At 40.8% G+C, this 25,814-nt stretch overlaps 1 protein-coding gene across 2 annotated transcripts in view; it reads left to right on the top strand.

The window, feature by feature from the left end:
• LOC120551692 (glutamate receptor ionotropic, NMDA 2C-like) overlaps positions 1–23,185 on the top strand; it is a 52,153-nt gene extending 28,968 nt beyond the window's left edge. The window contains exons 9-16 of one of the 2 annotated variants that reach the window (XM_039789198.1): positions 7,728–7,896; positions 10,099–10,252; positions 10,715–10,840; positions 12,617–12,846; positions 15,705–15,865; positions 17,093–17,280; positions 18,833–19,065; positions 20,304–23,185. In XM_039789198.1, coding sequence (XP_039645132.1) covers positions 7,728–7,896; positions 10,099–10,252; positions 10,715–10,840; positions 12,617–12,846; positions 15,705–15,865; positions 17,093–17,280; positions 18,833–19,065; positions 20,304–21,848 — 2,806 coding nt within the window. In that variant the 3' untranslated portion in view covers positions 21,849–23,185. The remainder of the gene's footprint in view (positions 1–7,727; positions 7,897–10,098; positions 10,253–10,714; positions 10,841–12,616; positions 12,847–15,704; positions 15,866–17,092; positions 17,281–18,832; positions 19,066–20,303) is intronic. The other variant, XM_039789197.1, reaches the window with a different exon arrangement.
• Positions 23,186–25,814: the final 2,629 nt, after the last annotated feature.

The following is a 25,814-nucleotide window of genomic DNA, read 5'->3' as shown; positions in this document are numbered from 1 at the left end:
ATTTTTTGGGGTATTGAAAAATGTAAGTACCCAAAGCTGGTATTGAATATTGGTCAGGTTTGTAATGTTTTTATTAATTTTCATTCAAATACAATTTTCGACTCCCCTAACCCTAACCCAAATTTAACTCATAGTCCACTTTTGCCAGTCGGTGTCAGACTGTACAACATCAATTTTGGGACCAACGCATTTCCATTTGTGGCCTTCAACAAGGTCCTCCACGCCGCAACACAAAACACGTTGGTCTTACGAAAACATTTTTTTATGTTACAAATGTTCCTGCCTTTTATTACCTCTTCATATAAAGAGGAGAATATTGTGAAGCCAGTCTTGGTTCTGGGAAAAGAGGGTATCATGAAATCCTGATTTAGCAAAGTGAGTTTGAGGTAAATGTGTTGTAGCATTACGCTAGCGTGCCAAGGTATGGTGTGTCATGCTGTGTTCTGATTGGTTGGTTTTTAAACGTGGATCGTAGCAGTTACATTGTCTGAATTTTGTTGGTGGACGATCTTGGACAACAATACATTTCAACATGTTTTTCTCACAATTGTCTACTTTTGTCTTGGATAGCGTGAAAGCACACAGGGGCCTTAACTCTCTTGTACTGGAGCTTTCAGTTGAATCACAGTGTCCTCAACAGCAGATTCAGTTTGCTCTGTTGCAATGAAAATGTAGATCTAGGCTCAAACTTTCCAGGATTCTGAGCATCCTCGCATCCATATTGACTTAAAAATTGAGTTTGACGGTTCATTTTTGACTTTGGAAACAGCAGTTGGCAAAACAACAACAAAACGCAAGGTCCATTTAATCCAGAAGCTCCAGAACAAGCAAGTGATGCTGTTTTTCCACTGCATGGTACGGCTCAACTCAACTCTACTTGACTCACTCTTTTTTTGTTTTCCATTAGCAAAAGTTGTGGATAGTACCTGGTTTGGTACCACATTGTTCAAGGTTCCAAGTGAGCTAAGTTAAAACACTGTAGACCCCCGATTTATCAGAGAGAATCATTACTAGCCAAGCTCATCAATAGCGACCCCAATTGTTGTATTCACAAAACAAAACCAAAAAAGTACTATTACCTAAAAAGTGAATATTGAGTTGAGCAGAGCCGTACAGTGGAAACACGGCATAGGTGAAACTCGAATTGAGATTGTTTTGTTAGCTGCTGTTTTTAGTGTCAAGAATGAATTCAGGCTCAGTCAGTCTCAACTGTTTATTTGAGTAGAAAGTTTCTGATTTAAACAGTTTTGTGTCTGTTTTTCTGCCCCAGTTTAGTTCTGAGTAGACACTGCAAACCTCCACACTTCATTAAACACAGAGTAATTGTGTGTGCTGAGTGTCTAAGCACTTTAAAACCACACCTCTGGTGTCAAACTCAGAGCGCAGCATGGCAGAAAACAGCTATTTAATTAAACAGATATTACCTCTAACTACCTACAACTGGTGCTCGTTAGGAATACACAATGTCTTCATGATAAAAAACACTGAGAAGAGAAGTACAAGTCAGTAATATATTATATAACATGACGGTCTTCTGCTAAAATCAATAGTGTATGTCCTTTGAGATGAAAAATTTGAGCTCAAATTATGAATAATACACTCTGAGACAAGCTTATCTTGCTCATTTTTTTTTTTTTCTGGAAATTTTAACCCAGTTGTTATGAAGATCTCTGGTCTCTTGTCTACTTGTTTCAGATTGATGGTTGTTTCAAGTGTGCATGATAGAATATTAGTTCCTGACTTTACTTATTTAGAATACAATTGAACATTATAACTGATCTTTTTCATCAATAACTTGGACTTGGACTTATGAGAAGTACACACCACGTAATACCTCTTCTTGATCTTCCTGTCTGCAGTTTCTCATTTGTATTTGAAAGTCAGTTCTTTGCAAATGACATTTGAGACAAAGTGTGATGCATAAAAAACAGCTGTTCTTCAATCATTTTGGAATAATAAGTCAGAGGTGCCACACATGTTTCTGATCACAGACATATTGTTGTTTCTTCTTGGATCTTCTGAGAAAGTGTTAATTTATAATATCTATGTATTTAATTCAAGTGGTTTACTTTGTTCGTCAGCGTGAAATGAAATGCTAATTATTGATTACAAAGCCTTTTTATGGTTTTCGTTATGTGTGTGCATATCTGAGACATCTAGGAGAGCAGATTAGGGTTCTAAAAGCTTTCATGTTTTCTGTGTACAATAACTTACTGCAACTGAGGAACTGAGATTTTGATTCTCCAACAGTTTGAATTATGGACTTAGAATAAAATATTCATAATGCAATAACTTCTCCAGCTGTTTTCTAGTACAGTATGTGGAGGTACAACACAACAGAAGAAATGTGCTCCTTCCAAGGATCTATTAATGATGTGTGATTGTGAGCAGAGGACACACATATTGTTCAGCATACCAAGAGATGGAATGCAGTAATCACATGAGAACAGACAAAACCTGAAATTTGCTGCCAGCCCATTAAATGTCACACCCACTACACCTCACTGCACTGATTTGGTCATTTATTTAAGGACTTAAAGGACAAATCCGGCGCAAAATGAACCTAGGGGTTAATAACAGATGGGTACCGAGTCGACCGTTCTCTGGGATATGTTTTCATGCTAATCGAATGCGACCAATTTTATCGCAATCTAATTAGCTTATGAAGCTAGTTGTCGGGGCATGCAAAAGTAAAAAGAAATTGCTATTTCTATACGACGAACAATGCTCAAAATACCACCACACTTCCATGGTAGCATATTGAGGGTCCCTACATGTAAACCGAAGCATTGATAACTTTGTAAGTGTACAGACAGTTTCTTAAAAAGATAGTTTATAAAGACAGTACCGTTCGGTATACGGGCAGGCGCCATCTTGAGAAAACAATCATAGCGAGTCGAACGACGAACGCCGTGTAACCACGGAATTGTCCTTTAAGGTGGCTGAAAATAGGAGCCCAACCTTCACCTACTGTAGATCCTCTCTGCACTCTGGAGTTTTGCTATTTCTAACTTAATTCTCACTGGAGGATTTTCTCTGTGCTTATTGATCATGTTACTGTGTATTTATGCTGCCATGTTGTTTACCTGCAGCACGGAGCTTACCCAAGAGTAGAACCCTACCAATTGTACAGCAAGCTCCATTTGCCACGGGACGATCATACTGAAAAATCTAACTTTTAGATGACAACATTTGGCCAATACACAACAAATACATCCAGTGGCAACCTTCATGCATTCATCTTAAGTTCCTTTAATTACCACATTTTTTTATGTAAAAAATGTGAACCCTCAGCTGCTGAGCAGAGGTGATGTGATGGTATATATGGTGGTGTCTTCATGTCTAATCTTTTTTTTAGTCCGGTTAAATCGAACTCTGCTTCATTTCAAAATGTGAAGTAGTATAGTATTTTTAAGACGTTTTCTCCAGGTGCATTTTGCATTCTGCTGGTATAGTTTTGCCTGTTATATTGCCTAGATTATTACCACAGTTATGAGCAAATGCCAGCTCTGCTGTTACAATGTTTCTCTCACAGATATATGCACTAGTCCACAAGACAGGGCCCTCTTTCTGCATTCACTTTCTTGCTCCGGCCCCAGACACATCTGACCAATAAGTGAAATTGTTTGTAGTGATGCATTTTGGTTTGCTTAGATTTTTCTCTGTGTGAAAAGAAACCAAACCAAGGGGTAACACTCCAAGTTTAAAAAATGATCAACTGATTAGGACCAGAGCAAATTAACTACAGGTGTGAAAAAGCTTTGAATTTGTCATATTTTAAGCTTACACTACTTAGACAAAAGTACAATGACGACAAAGAGAGGGACAGAGTGGTGGCAATGAGAAAACATATTGATTTACATCAAAAAATAAGCTTAAGTTTGTTATATTTTAAAGGAAGATTAGATGAGAAGTCTGTGAGAGTGGTTTCGATCTTCTCATCTAACACTCACAATGTATTTCCCAAAAAGTCTAATTACTTCTTTAATTTAAGTGTTTTATCCAGCAAACCTCACATGTAACACCATAACTTGTATTTAATTTTTAGACATTTATTATATGTTTAATATGCACAGGCTGATCACCTTTCGTCAACCGAACAACAGAAAACAAACAATTCAGCCTGTAAATGCCATGTTCATGTTCACTTCGGTGACTCAACATGTGTCTCTGTGTGTGTATGTGTGTGTGTGTGTGTGTGTGTGTGTGTATCAGTTATGCAGATTGCAGAGCTGACCATGGCTGGCACATTAATTATAGAGAGCGATATGTAGCGGCTGTTGTTGGGCGCGATGGCACATTGATTGCCAGTAAAGAAGATTTATCTGTCCAACATAGGGACATCTGTCATAGCATGGGACAATGTTATCCCATCCTACCCTCTTTCTGTTTCTCTTTCACCATTTCTCTCAGGCTGGCATGTCCCATTTGGACAGTGACCAACAAACAGGGAGAAGGAAAGAGAGAGGGTGAGAGGACTGCTGCTATTTAAATTAGTTAATCTTGCTGTGTGGTCGGAGCAGCTTCCCCACAGAGCAGATGTTTAGGGTGATTAGAACTTTTTGTCTTGCTCATTAAAAATCCTTTCTTTGGACAGATGATGGCCTCCTTTGCCAGAAGACTGAGCCTACCTCGCTGCGCTGATTAAGAGCAGGAGTTCCACTCTAAAATCCTACTTTAAAGATCCCGGCTTTGTGATATAGCACAACATGCAGTGAGCAGATGCTAAATTAGTTGATAATTTGATTAGTTTTTGAAAAACAAAAATCAATTGCCAAGAATTTTGATAAACGAATAATTGCTTAAGTAATAATATTAAATAGCCAGCAAAAATGTTTTGTTTATTTTGCTGGTTCTCTAATCTTTTCTGGGTTTAATATAACACATTATATTGCAAAAAGAGTGTGGACATATGCTTTGTCCCAAACCAAAATTAATGAATTGAAGAATTTTACAAAAACCTGGATAATGGTTAATGTTCTTTAATTTCCTGTTACCTACATATTGGGCATTCTTATGCAAATATGTGTTTATGGAGATTATTGGCAAGAGAGCTACATGTCAATTCACCATTTTGACCTCCACCCTTCACTACATAAATGGTATATAACTTCCTGCACTGGCAACTGGCATTGGGAGTAAATTGTGTACTGCAGTATCAATATACTGCTTGTATCTTTGTGTGCTTTTGGCCTGGGGCTCTTTTTAATGGTTTTGGTCCCTTTGATCTAATCAAGGTAAATTGTCATGCTACAGCATACAATTATGTTTTAGGAATTCAACATGACAGTGTCCCCATTCACGTTGACTGTAGGACTTTAACTTTACCTCATCATTCTTACATGATCACAGTGGTGGTTATTTCAATTATCCTGCTCTTCCTCTTCTTCCGCCTCCTCCATCGGTCCTCCTTTGCTCTTGCCCTCCAAACTGAAGCCGCCACCTTGTCAGGCTGGTTGTTCTTCTGTGCTTCCTGGCTATCGTTCACCTGAGAATCCTCCCACTCCCTCATGGGGTTCCCCTCCATGCTGCACTAGTTTCTGGGCATTTTATGAAGAACACACCACACAACCCAACTGCTGCTAATCCTCCAAGGATACTGTATGTGTGCATGTGTTTGTGTGTGTGGCGGGGAGAGACGGCCCAATTTAAATGTGTTTTTGTGTGTGTGTATTGTTAGTGGAGTGTGTATAATGACGACAGGTGGCCAGCTCCTGCAGCAATTAATTAACACAGCGTTTATCAGAGCTATTGACTCCTGTGAAAAAAGCAAGCCTTTCAAAAACACTTAAAATGTGCCTGAAATGAACTTGTACGCTGTTGAAAATAATCAACTTGAATGTTAATTACTCGCTTGACTCCTTTTCCATTCAATGTCTCGCTCATTTATTCACTCACATGCTCTTTTTTGAGCTTGTGCTGACTCTTGACATGCTGATTTTATCTCAATTAAGCACACACACACACACACACACACACACACACACACACACGTATAAAGTACTAGAGACCCAGACTTGAGTAAAAGTACAAGTGCTCTTTAAGCACCACACATAAGTGGAAGTACTAAAATATTCAAAATTTGTTGTACTTAAGTATTGCAAGTAGTTTATTTAATAAAATGTACTACTCAAGTACAAAGAAAAAATTTTTTTTTTTTTTTTTTTTTAAAAAAAAAATTTTATATATTGTTTATATTATTTCAAATGTTTAGCCTAAAAGACACAATTCCTTTGGCTGTGGCAGCAGTACAAGGACAGGAAAACCACGGGTCGCTAGTTAGCTAGCACTTACTGATAGCTTGAGCTGGTGTGCCATTTGTGTATTATATTTGTAACTTACCTTGATATGTTTCTTCAAATTTGATGGTGAATTTTTGAAGGCCATTATTTCGGAATCTTTCGTGAGGCAGAGTAGGCTCTTCATTCTATATGAATTGTCTTTCACTCCAACAAATGAAAACATGGACTCTAAGTAGGGTCAGGGGTGGTCTCCTTCCTCACCCTCACCGCCACGATCACTCGAAGTTGAAGGTGTTTAAGGTGGTGTTTCTGGTTCTTCCATCTCGAAACAAACTTACAAAGATCAAGTGTTCTCAATGCAGGCAGGCAGCAGAGCGAGAGGCAGAACGGGAGCACGCACAGTCTTCTTATAAGACTTTGATTCGCTCAGTGATGAGCCAGCTTCATCAAACCTGGTGACAGAACCACCTACCGCTCTGGCAGGGATAATGTGGGTTTGTAAAGATTCGTAACATTTTTATAATTGTAACGAGTAACGATGCAGCACATAAAAAATGTATGGGAGTGGGCGCCCAGATGGCTCAGTTGGTGGAGCGGGCGCCCATGTGTGGAGGTTTGCTCCTCGACACAGCGAGTCCGGATTCGACTCCAACCTGCGGCCCCTTTGCTGCATGTCATTCCGCCCTCTCTCTCCCCTTTCGTGACTTCAGCTGTCCTGTCAGAAACAAAGGCCGAAAATGCCCCAAACAATTATCTTTAAAAAAAAAAAAAATACTCCAGTAGAGTACAGATACAGCTTTTTAGTACTTAAGTACAGTAGTGAAGTAGTTCTACACACACACACACACACGCAGGGATTCAGCCTTGTAGTTTTTCCACTCGAGCTGTTTGTTTTTTCAGGAAGTTTGTCGACGTCTCTTTCAATCTGTGTGCGTTTAACTTTTATTGTCCACGGTTGCTTTTAGTGTCTCTCCGTTATTTTTTATTCTATTATGTTTTCACCATTTCCTGTCCTTCTGTTCTCTTCTTCTACACCCCATTAAGTAGAGAGGCCACACAGAGGAAGTGAGTGTCTCTCACATGCTACACACCTTAATGGCCTTTGATTAGAAGCCATCACAGTCACTCAACCATCCACTGTGGGCTCTGTCACACTGCCTCTGTGTGTGTGTATGTGTGTGTGTTTGCAATTTTTTGGCGCCTCCTCTGTCTCCATCGACACCTTGTTATAGACATTGATTTTAGCTAATGAACCAGCCATCGCCTGCCCTTCGCTGCCGTAAACAGTGGTCACTGTCAGCATGAGAGCCCACAACTATTTAGCTCTCACACTCTCTGAAACAAAGCAAAACAACAGCTTCAAGTTTACAAAGCTAAATATTGTCCCAGCTGCCAGAGCAGGTTTTTTGTTCACAAGATGTAAAATAAAAAAACTGTATTTATTTACTTTAGTGTGACACTGCTTTTTTCTCATTCTTTTTTCAGTATTATCGGCCACGCAGGGTCCTACACCAAACTGTGCTGTAAGGGCTTCTGCATAGACATATTGAAGAAACTGTCCCGCACCATCAAGTTCTCCTATGACCTCTACCTGGTCACCAACGGGAAACATGGCAAGCTGGTTCGTGGGACCTGGAACGGCATGATTGGGGAGGTGAGACTGAGGGACGACTTATTTAAAGAAGGATAAGTCCCTGAATGCAGTAGCTGGTGTGGCTGGGTTGAGTCGCATAGTGACCATCTACAGACGATTATTAGAGCAAGGTGTTTTAAAAATGTTCATTCACAGATCTTATTAAAATAAACTTAGCTTTGGGCTATGGCATGCCCTAATTACATTAGAGGTAAGTGTCGTTTGTACCATAGATATCATCAAAAACAGCAGTACATGTTGAAGGAAGACTGCAGTGATAGTTACTGTTCTTTATTTGTCTTTTCAGTTCATTAAAAAAATATTTGTTGGGGACAAAAAAAAAAAAAAAAAAAAAGGGGGAAAAAAAAAAAACTTTTTTAAAAAAATGGGTTTGGTTTTTAATTAGAGCCATGTTTTAGTCCAAATACAAAGTAAAACAACAAAAGTAAGACATAACTTTAAAGCTGAATTAACTGATGGTCTCTTGGTGGGTAGCGCAGCAAAAATGTAAACACAACACTGATATATTATCACTTCATAAAGTTATTTTGGCAAATGGTTGCTTATTTACTGATCCAGGAGGCTCCTAAACTGCAATATGATAAAGTCCAATATGCTTATTATATATATATATATATATATATATATATATATATATATATATATATATATATATATATATATATATATATAGCTGCCACCAGATACTTCAGAATGAGTTTAATTTCACCAAGAGAGAGCAGCTTTCACATCTTTAAATTAGCTTTAAGCCACGAGTCCCATTAAAAGGGAGCAGGACAACGTGTGAAACTGAGTTTTAGTGCATTCAGACCAGTCGCAGGATTACATGCTCCTCTGTAAAATGTGAATAAGTTATAAGTTATATAAAGTTAATGGCTAAAATGCTTTTGAAGATTAAACAGGCTGTTTTTCCTGTTTGGGTTCCTGAAAAGTGGAATGATACAAGGTTTCTGTCCAACAACAGTCATATTTTATCAGCCTATCTCTTGTTTTAATTGTAAAATATAAAGCAAGATGTATCACTGATGTCAACCCAGTTGCTGATGTAGTGGTGTAAGTACCTCAAGGCTGTGCACAAGGGCAGTGCTTGAGTCACTTTAAGTAATATAGTAGCTCCCCACATCTGGACTCCAGTAGAGTTGGTGGATGGCAGTAATGATGCACAGTGTCTTAAATGGCACTAGCATTGCATGGCCAAGAGTTTCTTTGATGGGTTTTTATCTAGGTCAGTGGTGTGAGGCCAAGCATACACATTTGGAGCAAATACACACTTTTCTCCCACCCACCAAGCCACATCAAACGCATCTGAAAGTGAAACACCCTGAACAGGTGTTCCTTAGGAGAGCCTTCTTGCTTGTGTTTCTGTGCCTGCAGGCGCTTTGCTCTAAGTCTGTATATATGTGTGTGTGTGTGTGTGTGTGTGTGTGTGTGTTGTTTAACTATATTCGTGGGGTCCAAAAACCGGGAGTCCAGTATACTTGTGGGATCCCGACAGCTTTGTGGGGCCAAAATGCTGGACCCCACAACTTTAAAGGGCTGTTTGAGGGTTAAGACTTGGTTTTAGGGTTAGGGATAGAATTAGGTTATGGTTAGGGTTAGGGTAAGGGTTAAGGTTAGGCATTTAGTTGTGATGGTTAAGGTTAGGTAAGGGAATGCATTATGTCAATGACAGGTCCCCACAAAGATAGTGCCACAAACCTGTGTGTGTGTGTGTGTGTGTGTGTGTGTGTGTGTGTGTGTGTGTGTGTGTGTGTGTGTGTGTGTGTGTGGCTACATTTATAAAAACATATTTCTCTCTGGAAAGCAAGCCTGGATGAGCATTCCTGAGATGCAGCATGGCGTCACTCTCTCTAGATGCTCGGATGATGAGACAAATATGTTTCGCATCTCTTCAGACAGCCGTGATTAGAGCCATCTCTTACTGTAGAGCACAAAGTTTTTGCTGCATTGTGGCTTTCAATGTTCAAAAAGGATTGCTCATGAAATTCAGAATTTGCTCTCTTTCCAGCAAAGACGAGCTTGGCAGACTGTCCTTTGGGACACTAGGACGTTGTGATGATATATACTCATTCAGGTCTATTTTACAAAATTAAACAGTAAGCAAAAATTGTTTACTGAATAAATAAAGGAAAGAACCGCTGACAACTATCAATGCCTCTACAGTGCTTTACTTTAATTTCTGTCTGTTGTTCTCTTCTCAAGGTTGTGTATAGACGAGCTGACATGGCCATTGGCTCTCTCACTATCAATGAGGAGCGTTCGGAAATCATCGACTTCTCCGTACCGTTTGTTGAGACAGGCATCAGCGTTATGGTAGCCCGCAGCAATGGGACAGTTTCCCCATCTGCCTTTCTTGGTAAGAAAAAAACAACTGATTATTCTACATCCATTTGTTGGGTCAAACCGGCCATATCATCCATTATCCTGCAGTTTGATGTACAGTATGGGTCAGCCAATATTGCTGCCATCTTCTTTCCCACCACTTTCTCCCAGGATGGCCTACTTAAACGAGTTCTGTCTCTGCAAAGGCTTCAGGAAACTTCCCATTAAGCTTTTATCCTGCCGATAACTGTAGCCTACAACTAAATCCCCTCACGTACCGCACACACACCTAAATCCCTTTTCCAAACCCCAAACAACAATATTCAGCACAAAATCCTTATAAGTGTATTTCTCTCTTCTCATTTTCTCATCTTGCTATCCTCGTCCCACATATGGTGACCCCCATCACAGGCTGAGGTTAAGAAGCAGGAAGTACAAAAGAGACTTACTTTAATCCTTTATGTTTGTTCCTTTACTTCTCCTCCTCCTCCTTCAGAGCCCTACAGCCCAGCAGTTTGGGTCATGATGTTTGTGATGTGCCTGACCGTGGTGGCGGTGACGGTTTTTGTGTTTGAATACTTAAGTCCAGTCGGCTACAACCGCAGTCTGGTCAGCGCCAAATGTGAGTTTTAAACCTATTTGTTTCACTTTTACTGGTAGAGTTTATTGGATTGCAGTGGATAATAGAGGAGTGAATGGTCACTACAGCATCATCACTACAGAGGTAAACAAGAGGTAAACTCAAGTAAAGTCCATATTTATCACACAGATATCCATATATAACCCATATATATCATATTTAGCTCTGTCTGCTGTGTTCTGAGTATAATACGGCAAGAATACATTTAGGTATTTGTATATATTTCTTTAAAAAATAGCCACAAGCTGTGAAATAAAAAAAAAGATCCATGAAATGTACTTACTTTGCATCTTACAAAGCACTTGACTGTAAGCCTGCGTGCATGCCGCTAAATCCAGCCCAGTCTGCATGTCCTGCAACGTTAAGAGTTCCTCAACAGGATTTTGGGGAGAGGGCTAATCAATCCCAGAATGCAGCGCTGACAGAGCGTGCCTTGTCTCCGGGTCCGAAAGGTCATTTTCCTGTTTTAATTAGCATTCGTTGCTGCGCTAATCGAAGTGTGATTGATGGCGGTGGCACCCTCCGTTGCTGCACAAGAACAACGGTGGCAGAGAGCGATGGAAACGGGCTGAGGCTGTGAAATTGTTCTGTTGTTTGAAAGTTTGCAGAAGGGCATGAGATGGCTCATGAATACTTACATGGTGAACTGTAGACATGTTTTGTTTGATGAGAGAATGTGTCAAAACAAATATGTGACTTAAAATCATCACACTGACGGTCAAAACATCTCTGGAAAAAGATGTTGACTGTAGACGTAAAGGGTTGTTTCACCCAAATTACAAGAAACGTTTTTTCTCATGTACCTCTGGAGGCCATGAAGATAGTTTTGGATTTAGATTTATTTCTGCTACAATTTACTAATTTATATGGTAAAAAAGTCATCCCCAGCAGCTAATGTGCTAATAACCACATATATTTATATGAGATTGAAAAAGATCTTTAGTAACTGTAGTAAGGAAGTAGTAGGAATAGAGTGTGGTGCTGTTACAGAGACACAAAATCCACAGAAGAATAACATTGGGGTGGTTGGTTCAACAAAACATCTGTGTTGGCTCTGTGCGGCGCTTAGCACCGCCCAAGACAATTGTGATTGGTTTAAAGACATGCCAATAAACCAGAACACATTTTTCTCCCATCCCAGAATGCTGTGTAGACTAACCAGACCCTCCTCCGCAGCACTGTGGAGGAAGGTCTGGCAATGCGAGACTATTTTGTGCTTAAACCCAACCAAGCCTTAACCATAGCTGTGTTCAATAAGAAAACTAACTTTTATTTTTACAATTTGTACTGGTTTGAAAAGGCCACTGACAATGTCTATCTACTGTGCTGCCAATGGATAGGCACGTACGTGTCATTCTGGAGGAGAATGACAAATGAAAAGCAAATGTGCTGTTTTTTGGAAGAGATATCGCCGTTGATTTTCTTCTTCCCCATTCACCTCTTTTGTATTCAGGTGGAGGCTTAAATCTGAGGTGATCCCAACACCCAGGCAAATAAAACCAAAACTTTCTACATGTCTAGATATCACTAGACCACTAAAATGTGTTTTCTAACATTTATGAAAATCTTCAAGAGAATCAGTGTTTTTTTCTTGAGTGTATCTTAAGATTTACCCCTTGAGCACACCATTGTCTTTTTGGACATGAACCAGTTCTTTAAAGAAAATCCCCTACAGAGCCCCTTCTTTTTTCACTCTGGGCTAAGGATAAGTTACACGGCAACAGCCTCTCTGACTCACTCCTCCCTCTGTTTCCTTAGCTCCTGGTGGTCCGACGTTCACCATTGGGAAGTCAGTGTGGCTGTTGTGGGGCATTGTCTTCAACAACTCGGTCCCCATTGAAAACCCTAAAGGAACAACCAGTAAGATCATGGTCCTGGTCTGGGCCTTCTTTGCTGTCATCTTCCTGGCCTCTTACACTGCCAACCTGGCTGCCTTCATGATCCAGGAGCAATATATCGACACAGTGTCTGGGCTCTCTGACAAGAAGGTAAGAGACTGAATAAACAACAGAATAAGAATAATAACCTCGCGATAATGTGTGTGATTATAAGGCAGGACATTTGAGCGTCCACACAGACATACAGAAAGCAGGCTGTTTTGTGCAGCTGTGAGATACAGAGCAAACCACGTCTCTGTGTGTTTGTGTCCTCTTTTCTCTGTTCACTCTGCATCGGCTAATAAACCATGAACGGAAGAGAAACAAAAGACTCGCCGAAAGCCTTCAAGATGAAGTCAAGTAAAAGGACTTTGTTGTGACTGTCTGTGTTCCTTTCCTATCAGTGGAGAGCCCAGTGGCATGAATGACTAATCAATTACTGCCTTCTGTCAATACAGATGGTGTCTGAGTCTCCACTTGTCCTGTCAGTATTTTTGGTCCGTCTATCAATATTCCCCATGTGCTGTCTCCATCTCTTGACTCGCTCACACTGTTAAAACAAGCTTGCGAAATGTCAAGCGATTAAAAACAGTCAAGCCACAGAGGAAAAACAACACCCGCAGACTTTTTCTACCACATAAATGTGTGGAACACACACACACACACACACACTAAACCTCGAAACAGAGCCTCAGAGGAGCTTTACAAGAAAGCATTTCATTCTTCACAGAGTGAAAACAACTCCCCGGCAGGGATCAGCAGTGCCACCTCAGTGATCTATGGGTGTATTAGCTGACTATATTAATTTTATGCAGATGCATTATATCCCACAGCATAAAGGACTAATATAAATTACCCTGCACAACACAACCTCAGCTGCCCCTTAATTCGGAGATCCTACACGACAGAGGATTAGGCGGGTTTAGGTCGTAGGCTGGCACAATCTCGCAGGTTTAAAGGATAAGGCTAATGTTTTTCTATATTTTTCCTATTGTGAATAAATGCCATGAAAAGATGAAAATCAATGTGTTAGTCCATCTCTCAGTACTTTATTTTATTTATCCATATCCGAAACAGAACTGTAAAAAAAACCATCCCAAACCTGACCAGCATGAATCTTTTTTTTTTTTTTTAAACAGAAACCTTACCTGAAGGGACCTGAGGATAGTCAGAACCTGATCTGAATAAACCCAAGGATAATTAGACCTGATTCAAAATGCAGTTGACCCAAATAGATAATGATAACACCGGCAGCAGCATAATGCACCACCAATTAATGAGCATCCCCGGTTTGGTAACTTTTGGTACTTTATTTTACTGAGGAAAGAACAGAAAAATAGGAATATCCTTGAAAGAGAAGTTCCATTTAAACCCAAGTAAATGTCCATTCTTTATTAACAATGTAGACAAATTCACGGCCACCGCAATGTCAAGCTCATCACTGCATCACTGCTGTTTTTTTTCCTTTCTTTTCTTACAAGTACGCTTACTGTCAATAAACAGTGTTCAGTTGCCTATCTGTCTGTGTTTCAATAACGAATGTATGTGGGCAGAGTGGAAGGTCCAGAATTTCCACTCCTCCTCACAGAGCTGTTAATTCCCCCGCTGCGTTGTATTTATCAAATCAGGTTATCTGCATTCAAGTAATGTGTTAAGACAGACTTGAAAAAATTAGAACCTATTCTTTAATTTTTTCACTTACTTCGATAACTTTTGCTTTTGTTCAAACAGCTGATAAAAAAAAGGCCAGCTGATTAAAAAAAAAAAAGGCGTGTAACATCCCAACTGAATCCATTGCAATTGCAGCTGAAGAGTGATTATATTAACATGCATAGACACCGACTCACACGCTCCCATTTTGATTGTCCCATTCGTTTGTGCTCAGCTCAAAAGGTCAACGCTGTAAGCAAGATGAATAGATCTTTCCTGTTTACAGTCTAATTGAGCTCTAAGAGACGTAGTTCTGCTTCATCCTGCATTAATACATCTGCTCGTGAAATGTGAACTTCGATCGGGTGCAAATTGAACCGGATTAGGATCATCTGTGGGCAGCGAAATGATTCAAACAGATGTGTGTTGACTGATATCAGATTTAATCAACTGGAGGTGAACTGAATGGAGTCCATTCAGTCCGCATTGAGTTTGGCTGCTGATTAAATCAGTCTTGGGAAAAGAAATGGAATGACTCGGAAATGGATTTCATTTAACTGAGTAGTCCCTCGTCCTCTTTACTCCTCTCCACCCCGTGTCTTCATTCTGGTCCCATTTTGCTTTTCTGTTTTTACTTTCTTCTTTATTTTTACTTTACTTTCTCCTCCTCCTTTTTTCTCTTACATTCTCTCCTTTCTTTTCCTTCTTTTTTTTTTTTTTTTTTTTTTTTTTTTTTTTTTTTTTTTTTTTTTTTTTTTTTTTTTTTTTTTTTTTTTTTTTTTTTTTTTTTTTTTTTTTTTTTTTTTTTTTTTTTTTTTTTTTTCTCTTTTGTCCTTTGCTCTCTCTCCACTTACTTCCTTCTCCCTCTCCTCTTTCCTCGTGCACTACTTCTCCTTACTCTCCTGAGTCCCCCCTTTCTATCTTACCCAACTCACTCTTTTGCTTCCCCCTCATATCTTCACTTTCTACTCTTTTCCCTCTCTATTGTTTAAAATCTCTTCCCTTACTCTTTTCTCTTCTCCTCCCCCTTATGTCACCCTCTCACTTATTTCCTTATCACCTCCCATCCCTGTCATCTTTTTCTTTTATTGCCTTTTTCTTTCTGTTGGCTTCTCCTCTCTCCCATCCTCCCCTATTCTGCTCTCTCTCTCCCTTCAGTCTCTCTCCTCTCCTTTCATGTTATCCTTACTCACTTTTCTCTCTCCCCCCTTCTCCTTACCAAACCTCTTCTTCTCCTACTTCCCTCTATTCTCTTGTCTCCCTCTCCTCATATCTTCTTGCCTCTTTTCCCTTTCCTCTCATCCTGTGTCTCCCTACAGTTCCAGAAACCACATGAGCATTACCCTCCTTTCCGCTTCGGGACGGTCCCAAACGGGAGCACAGAGAGGAACATCCGCAGCAACTACCCTGACATGCACACACACATGATAAAATACAACCAGAAGGGGGTGGAAGAAGCTCTAGAAAGCCTCAAAAACGGGTACAGTTTTACTAACATTTTAACTGTATTACACAATTAGATTAGAGATTATATTGAACTGATCCTCCTGCCATTGAAGACATGAGTAATAATGATCATAATTTGAGTAAAACAGCAGAGATTTGCTTTGTGTTGTAGCAGCTATTTGTAAATTAGGCCAATGTGATGGGTGTATTTTTAGATAAAATAAAATCATGTCTAGTGCTGCTTACTTTGAATAGAAAAGTGCTGTCAAACATCTAACCTTCACTACAAACACACTCGGAGTGATTGTGCACATTTTCATCCCTTTAACTACAAATTGTGTACACTGTACTTTATGTTGTTTGATTGATTTATTTTTGCCAGTGTGGAATAACAATTTACTTTCAGAGACCTGAAACAGTTAATCCATTAGTGTGAACACTTTGTTACTTTTAATTTTAGGTTTAGGGTTAGGTACACTTTGGTACCTTTAATTTTAGGGTTGGGGTTAAGTAAATGTTACCTTTAATTTTAGCCACGCTAGTGGCGCAATGTCAGCCAGTTGGTCCAGACTGAAACATCTCAACAACTGTTGGATTGATTGCCATAAAGTTTGGTAAAGACATTCATGGTCACCAGAGGAATCCTCAGGAATTTAGTGATTCCTTTACTCCCTTACTTCTAATCTAACACTACCAGCAGTCCATTGTAAATGGCAATATGTCAATATCTCTCACACTGGTACACCTTTTTGTACAGGCATTCAAGTACAAGCAGTTCAAAATGTAAATGTGTCCAATTCTTTGGTTTGTGACCAAATACCTGCAAAACTAATGACTTTCGACTTTTCCATCCGCCTCACCTTATGTTCTTTTTGTTAAGTACTAAATAGCTAATATGAGCACGTAGTCTCTGCTCACAGCTGGTACTAATCACAGGCAATTTTGTCATAACATTTCTATAAAAAGTGGACTAAATGTTTACTGTGATGGATTACTAATCTCAAGCTAGTTTCAAGTCTCTGCAAGCAGCCTGCAAGGTGGGAACAGTCTAAAAACCTATGGTGTGCTTATGAAAGTGGTCAGTAGCAATGTAAAGTATACACCACTTGTATTTAATGGCGTAGAACATGCAAAACCAGTGATGCTGCAGGATCCTTTAAGGGAGAAACATAGAGATATAAATATAATTCTAACACAATGTAAGAACTGGTTAAACTTCGTAGGAGCTAAACATTCTCTCAGACGATCTGTTTGCATGCAGGAAGCTGGAAGCTTTCATCTACGACGCCGCTGTTTTGAACTACATGGCCGGGAAGGACGAAGGCTGCAAGCTGGTGACCATCGGCAGCGGGAAAGTGTTTGCCACCACAGGATACGGCATCGCTCTGCAGAAGGACTCCCGCTGGAAACGGCCTATTGACCTTGCGCTGCTGCAGTTCCTTGGAGACGGTGATCCAAACCCTACATGATAAAATGCACAACCCGTGCCAGCACACACACTCCTACTGTACACTTTCCTGTGTTTTATCTGTTTGTATTTATTTCTGTCTGACTGGCACGCTGTATGTGAACCATGGAATTGGCGTCTGTCCAGTTCAGTGTGTGCTGTGTCAGCAGGGAAGTGGGCTTACAGGGAAGAGTTAATATCCTGCAGAACAGCAGGGAGTGTTAGGGATATGATTATCTCCACTACACACTCACACAGACACACACACACACACACACACACATATCCTTCCTACCTATATACACACCAACACACTCACCATGACAGCCGCCAATGTGAAATTATATCCTCCCTCCTCTGAGAGCTTAAGAGAACCCCCCACACACACACACTCACACTCACTCTGAGCTTTCCATGATGATATAAGAAATAGTGTGTTTATGGTCAACATACGTTAACTGAGAGATAAAATGGGCCGTGCTCTCTAGAGGCCACTGGGGAGGACGCAGCTCAAGACGTGGCCACCTGTTCAGAGGCCTGGAGGAGTAGTTTATGTGTCAATGATAGGTAATGGAGATGTGTTTAAACACTATACATTTTTCTCGTTCAATAGGTGCTTCGTTGGCATGGCAAGATGCTTTTACACTGACAATGCATGAAGCAGAAATGACTTTAGAAGACAAGAGTATTTAGAGTGTAGGAATTGTAGCTCATTTTGTACATACGTAGTAGTAATTTAGCTGTACAAGGATACTTAACAAGGAAATCATAAAATCAGATTTTTATTAAGGCCAAACTGTAATGGTGATAAAGGAAAAGAGTCTGCAAGCGTTCCTGTCATCGGACAATTCAAGACTGTTGTATGAATGCAGCGTATTAATGGTCAATATAGCACGATATCCTATTAAATTAGCTTTTAATCGCCTTGACTTTGGCTGGCATTAAGCATCCACTATTTAAAAAAAAAAAAAAAAAACTTTATTCTTAATAGTCACAGTACAATGGAGTGAAATTGTATTTGTATTTCTCCTAGTAATAGGAGTAACTTGGGTTTCAGTGTCTTGCTCAGGGACACTGACATGTGGCCAGAGGAGCCTGTGATTAAACCCCCAACCGTGTGGTCATGGGGCGACCACTCTACCTCTGAGCCACAAGCCACCAAGTTGGTTTCATTGTCATAACTTGACTTGGAGGTGGACATGATGTACAAGACGTAATTTGAAAAATGACATTAACGCAGAATAAATGGGCAAAGGCCCTGAAATAAGCAATGAGTGACGATGGCTGTGGTACAGGCCTGGCAGAGCATCACCCACAAAGTGTTTGCTTTAACCTCATAATTACAGTTTCATTTCAAATCCATTGTGGTGTTGGTTCAGAGAAACAACAACAACTGTATGCACGTATAACACATCTAAGACAACAGAGATGTTATCTTCAGGTTATTGTAGGCTGTCATATCTCTTTCTCTTCTTCACTTTGTCAAGTATCTCATACTCTCTCTTTCTTCCCTCTTTCCTACCATATGCTCTCATATCTGCTCTGTCCCAACAGGAGACACCCAGCGCTTGGAGACGGTGTGGTTGTCAGGCATCTGCCAGAACGAAAAGAACGAAGTAATGAGCAGCAAGCTGGACATTGACAACATGGCGGGCGTCTTCTACATGCTGCTAGTGGCCATGGGCCTCAGCATGCTGGTCTTTGCCTGGGAACACCTTCTTTATTGGAAACTACGACACTCCCTTCGCAAGTCTCCCAAACTTGACTTCCTGCTGGCCATCAGTAGGGTGAGATTTGCATATTAGTCATTTGATTGATAGTTTTTTTTTAAGCCGGGTAGCTTGTTGTTTATGGATCCTCCTCAGTTGTTTTGATTGCTGATTCCTTGGTTAATGGAAGTCGGGTTGAGAAATTGCTTCACTGATTTTTACATTGATTATTTTGTTAAGAGGCTGATTGGATTAGTTGAGTAAACAGCTCGGATGAGATATTGAAAGATTGGCTGGTTGATTATGTATACTCTATTTGGATGCTTGCTTGCTTTTTCAGTGAAATATGCTGTTTTACATCAAGTGGCTTTTAGGTGATGATAAATAAGCATAAATGGATGAATTTGCATGTAATTACATGGTATCATTAGAGGGTCTTATAAATATTAGCTAAAATGGCACTGCATTGTTATTAAGAATGAGATGGGAGGGGAGAGATAAAAGGAGAAAAAAGAAACACTAATTCTGGTGTTTACTCAGCATTTAACTTTGATTGCTTAATGTCCATTTGCAATTAGACTTAATCAGTACCCAGTGTGTTGATGTTTGGGAATGTGGTTATTGAGGAAAAAAGCTCTGGCTGAAGTTGCAGCCAGGGATATGTCTACGGACTCCAGCCTCTGTGCTCCTCTGCCGTGTAATTACACTATTGTGCCTGGATTGGGGATTTATCAGATTAAAGGCTAAATGACTATCTGATCATTAATCCGTATGGGGCGGCCCCCAAGGGCCAAATTAAATTTGGCTCATTCAGGATCTCCCAGCCAACTGTAAGCAGAGAGCAGTCATGGGATTTGGCTCTATTTGTCCATGAAGTTAGAGACAGGACTTTAGGCGTGTGTGTGTGTGTGTGTGTGTGTGTGTGTGTGTGTGTGTGTGTGTGTGCAATCCTCTGAGCTTAAACTGTTTTTCTTTGAGTCCCAGGAGAATGCATAATGAATTAGTGACTAAGTCTTGCCTCAGTGATAAAATGAGATATTAATGAAATTATTTTTTATTTAACTGCCGGTGGGGGTTTTATTAGTTAGGAGGTGGAACGTCACTTTGAGATGCACAAATTTAAATTTTTTCTGTGAAATGTTCTCCTTAGGACAGCTATGTTGCTACAGTTTGTGGCTAACTATTGATTTAATTACAAAGGATTACGTGATTTATACTAGACTTCTCTTTTCCCCTGTGTCTTTTCTCACTTCTTATTCTCTCCTCATTCTTTTCTTTATCTTTTTCATTCTTTGTCATTCTGTTTCATCTCTCAGGGTATTTACAGTTGTTTCAATGGAATGGAGGATCCTGGGCGTTCATCTGGTTTGGCAAAACCTGACCTGACCTCCAACTACGCTCAAGCAAACATGCTGAAGATGCTTCGCACTGCTAAGGACCTAGTCTCCACTGCCAATGTTGAGACCTCTCTGGACAATGCCACCAAGACCATAGAACAGTTGAGCCGTCATGGCGGCAGCTTGCCTGTTCGTATTCCACAAGTCTCCACTGAGGCCGTACCAGGAGGATTTGCTTATATTACGGAGAATCACTGCTCCCTAACCCCACCTCTGAGTGCTGTTACCTCTCTGAAACAGCAGAGGGGTGTGACCAGGCCGACGCCACTGCGCTATACACTCCCGACTCGCTCTTCTTCATGTCTGTATGACCGGCCACTTCCTGTGTCCAGCCTCAGCAGTCCCCACCTGGCCGTGGGTGAGCCGCTTCCTCATCAGCACCCGCACCACTACCAGACCACAGGGAGACTCTACGTAGACACACATCCTCACTCGCCCTTCATTCCCTACACCGATCTCCAACTACCTGACATCTACGCTTCTCACCCGGTCTCCTTGTCTCAAAACCAGTATGTCCAAGCAGGCTTCTCCCGACGGAAAAGGAGGTCCAAGAGTTTCCAGTGTGAGGATGAGGATGTAGAGAGGAGAAAACTCAGGGACCAAGGAAAGAATGACAAAGGTCCCATCTACCTGAGTGAGCTCAAAGCCAACCACCTCCAAGACAACCACATCTCCACCCCCAGCATTGATAACATCTACTCAGGGGAGGGGATGTGTCCTCGGGTAGAGAATTACAGATCCTGGCCCCCGGAGGACCTGGTGCTGAGAGGCAGACGCAGGCACCGCCGCCCCTCTTTCCTCAAAGCCACATGGGGCAATGAGCAAATACGCCAGCTGGACGAATCCCAGTCATCCCTGTCCAGCCAATCACCTTCCACCCTGCCAGACCTGTTCCCATGCATTCTTACACCAACCACACCTGCAAAGGCCTGCAACCCTGCTCACCTTCGAAACAACCTGTGCCTCCCCCGGAACCAGGCCTACCTCCACATAAGGGAGGACCAGAGGAGGCCCAATGGGCGTAAGGGCCAGAAGCTGCGCTACTCTCACTCCGCCCACCTCCCCACTTACGGAGAAGCAGTGCGACATGGGACTGGGTTAGGGCGGGGGATGGTACGGAGAGCCACCAGCTTGCTCAGCAGACAGTACACCCACTACCTGAACTCATACCCTGGACTACCCCTCTACCACGGGCCCCTAGACCTACACAACCACAGTCAGGCCTCCAGCAGCCACCCGAGCACCAGCCCAGTGTGCCAGCTGCTGGCTTGTGGGGGTGGGAGATGTGGAAGCCAGCGGGCTCTGCTGTACCAGGACAGTGTGTATGGGGCCTATGGGGTCTATCAGGGATCCCAGACTGGATCAGAGGCCCAGGCAGGTAAGGGAGCAGGGGGCCAGCCTGTGGGGAGCCCCTGCGTACTTCGTCCCTGGCGACGGGTGTCCAGCCTGGAGTCTGAGGTCTGATGGGAAACCAAAGGAACCTCATAAGATGGATACTGTGGAGTAATAGAGGACAAGACACCTGTATAACCACTGTGGAGAGGGGGAAGTGGTTAGATTATTGTAAGGGGGAGAAGTTATGACTTGAAGTAGTTGTTGATTTTCTATGTGACTTTGTGTGGTAAAGAATAGAAGTTTGGGTCTGCAAATTTCACAGATGTTTAGGACTTTTTTGATGTATACTACAGTAAGATAAGAAGACTGCACTGTTACCAATTTATCCTCGAGAAAGGTTTGGAAAGCTGGAGTCGGCAGGTTTTGCTCACTTGCTACTTTCCTACAACGCTTGTGTGTTTTCTGTGCTTTAATGTGCACTAAACAGTCCACGGTGTTGGCGCATGGTTAAACTATAATCAGTTTTCATGCTGTGTGTGTTGTGTATATTTTATCGTGGATAGTTGGGATTCAGTCTTGGGTGTAGTGTAGTAGATGAACCGTTTACATCTAGGGAGAAGTAGCAGAGGAATAAGGGATTGTCTCTTTCAAATTCAGCCATCAAAAACAAGCAGCCACTGTAGCAAGATTTGTGAAGACAGCTGCAATGAACAAGAGTTTAATTCCAAAATAAAAACAATTAATATTAAAACATTTTGACTCCAGACACAGAAGAGCAGCAGTTTTTTTGTCTATTCAAGACGGTCTGTTAATGAATTTCAGGTAACATCTTTCAAGATTCATAATGTTTTGGAGCTAATCCCTTCAAGTCGTCATTTAGTGATGAGTCAGAGGAAGCAGAGACTTTGTGAAAGCAGTCCATATGAACACAATCTGCAAAATGATGAAAGTATTGGGACAGCACTGACCAGCACTAGGTGTCTTAAACCATGGATTCTTTTTCCTCACTGAGTCTCAGTATGAGGCTGCAGTACAGCACAACATCACACAGGGCCTCACAATAAATAAATTCAGTATCTAAATACTATATCAATAGAGAAAATGTGTAATTTGAGGCTGGTTAGTGTCATATTCATGTATTCTACATATGATAAGAATTTATAGTCACTCTTAACATTTTCTAATCACAAAGTTCTAGCACATTTTTCTTTTTGTAAAGCTGTTGCCGGTTTACTTAAATATTTGTTATTATTGTATTAACTATGTTGTCCTATATTACGATTTTCATCACTTTCTCATTTCCACTCTTTTATATTCCCTCATCATCCCTGTTTTTCCCATTCCCTCTAACTGTTAAATGATCAAATTTAAATGAGGTAATTGAAAGCTATTCTAGTATCTATATTACCTGGCTCCCTCAACCTGTAATTAATCACTTAGACTAATTAAAGAACCTTTTGGATGAACATGCACGTGCGCCTCTTCTTTGTAGAGCCTTTGTCTTTCTGTCCATGCATACTTTGTAGAGATGAATTGTATCTTAATCGAGACATGCTAGTCTTAAAGGGGACAGTTCGACATTATGGAAAACTTATTTACTTTCATAGTGAGAGTTAGATGAGAAAAATGTGTACCAGTCTCTGTTTGGTTAGCCGGTTAGCTTAACCTAGCATAAAGTTTGGAAACGTCATTTACACATTATATGTCATTTGTTTAATCGTTCAAAAACTAAAGTGTAAAAATTAAAAGTTGTGGTTTTACGGGCTGTTATGTGAAGGAATATTTCTTGGCCGAGTGCAGAGTATTACTAGCCTGGGAAAACCCTGAAGAACTTCGGGCAAATTTGAGATTTGCTCTGCAAGTCAGTCTGGCCAAGAGCCCATTCTAGCCCATTTCCAATTTTTCCAAATCGAGGCACCAATCACAACCGTTGAGGCTTTACATGATGACGGTAGCGCAGCGACAGCAAGCAGCTTTTTGTTTAAATTCAACATGACGGCCACTGAAACGCAGCAAGCCGTTGATGCCGCTGTCGCTGCTACGTCACCTGGATCGTTGGTCTGATTGGTTGAAGGACTGTCCAATTGCGCCCAGAGGCATTTGAGCAGCGTCCGTTGGTGACGCCCCCTTTGGAAATGGGCTGTGAATGAACGTTGCCCAGACCCACTCTCAGTTACAACTGAGAAGGGTCTGGTGTCAACCAGGCTAGAGTATTACTGTTAAACAACAGAGCAGGGTAGCTGTTTCCCCTCGTTTCCAGTCTTTATGCTAAGTAAAGCTAACCAGCTGCTGGCTGTATTTACCGCACGTATGTAAGAGTGGTATCTTTTCTTGTAACAGAACTCTTATACGATGGAAACAGAGGATGAAAAAAGAGGAGGTAGAAAGGAAAGAAAAAGATGAAGAAAACAATCTGCTTGCCAATAAAACTCCTTTTCGGATCTTGTCATATGGAGGTCAGTCATCTGCTGCAGCATCCTGGAGGAATATCCTTCTGGTGTTTGGGCCACATGTCAGCTTGTGACTGACACAAATACACAGCAGAAAAGAGACTGAACCAAGTGGCGACGATGGTATTCTTTTACTTCTAATCTTCTGTCAAACTTGAACATGACAGTGTAGCAGTCATGGCAGATCTTAAAACGTCTGTCAGCGCTCGCCTGCAGCAAGTTTAGGTAAAGATAAGCTTCTCTATTTCAAGGTGACCTGTTGCCATGACAATTACCCTCTCTCTATGCTGTTGTCATGACGAGATAAGACTCAATTCAGGAGGCCAGATGAGTAATGTTGGAGAGTCCAAACATTGAGCGCTTTGATTTTTCCATTAATCTCTGCTTTGTTACTGGAGCATTGCTTTAGATTGGACCATAATATGGATTTAATACTCTACTCTCTTACTGATCCCATATTCTTTGAGTTCAGGGTAATTGGACTTCATTTCATCGCTGAAGAGCAGAAAGGCCTCAGCATGTCTCTATAATTAAGACATGCTTGTTGGCCCAACATAAAGCCTGGATTTACACAGGTACAAGTGGATTTAAAAAAGAAATCCTTTGTACTAATATCTGAAAGTGTGGATGGAAGGAAGGAAAGTAAGAAGGAGCTAGTCTACATTACAAAGCTATTTTTTAATTGGGTCTTTATAATTGACATCTACTTTTAATGCTAAGAAACGAAGATTGAACAGATTTTCATATAAAACAGTTGTGAATGTTTTCAAACCTGACACTTATTGAAAAGGTACAATTAGTCTCTCTCAAACTCTCCTAAAAAGGTTAAAGGTGCAGTAAGCAATACTGGGCAAAGACTTTTGCTATTTGAACTCAACTGCCAAAAAAATACTTCCAAAAAAACTTCTCCCTTTAGAATCTCCACCCCCAGATTCATGGACGTGCATTGGCAGAGTCAATGTTGCCCATGTTAGGTTGTGGATAAGCAAACTGTTGCTACTGCTGTAAAGCTAACCAGTTGGGAGCAGCCATCACAAACAATAGCAAACGGACGAGGTCAGGGCTGGACTGGGACAAAAAAAAAAAATCGGCCCTGGCATTTTTGGCCAAGGCGACCCACACCCACCGTGATTGGTCAGACACATTTCCTGCAGACAGTCTTCTTAAAATATGCATGCATTCTATGATATGAGTTACCTAGTTGTCTGCATTCATGTGATAGTTTTGGATCCTTCAAGAGGGTTCTCAAGACTTATCTGTTGATCTTAAACTTAAATAATTCATTCATTATTAGAGTTATGATTTGTATATTTATGGTATTTGTTTATTTTTTTATTGTTGATATTTGATATTGTATTGCCATTATTGTTATTATTACTATTTTGCTTAATATTGTCTTAGCAACTTTTAAAAACTCGTTACTGTTAATTTTAACTATTGTAAGATTCATATTTTGTCACTTTGGACAAAAGTGTCTGCTAACTACAATAATCATAACCACAACCCTTCCCAAAAGCTACAATAAAGCTGAGAGTAGTATATGCCCTGGAAAAGAGCACCAATACAAGAGAAGCAGTGTACTCACTCACTTTTGATTGACGACCTGGAGGCCATAGAGTACACAATGTCCATGCTCAAGTGCAAG

This window comes from Perca fluviatilis, chromosome 21 (genome assembly GCF_010015445.1).
Source record: "Perca fluviatilis chromosome 21, GENO_Pfluv_1.0, whole genome shotgun sequence".
Classification (NCBI taxonomy): Eukaryota; Metazoa; Chordata; class Actinopteri; order Perciformes; family Percidae; genus Perca; species Perca fluviatilis.
This window is presented reverse-complemented; position numbering and strand designations above follow the sequence as displayed.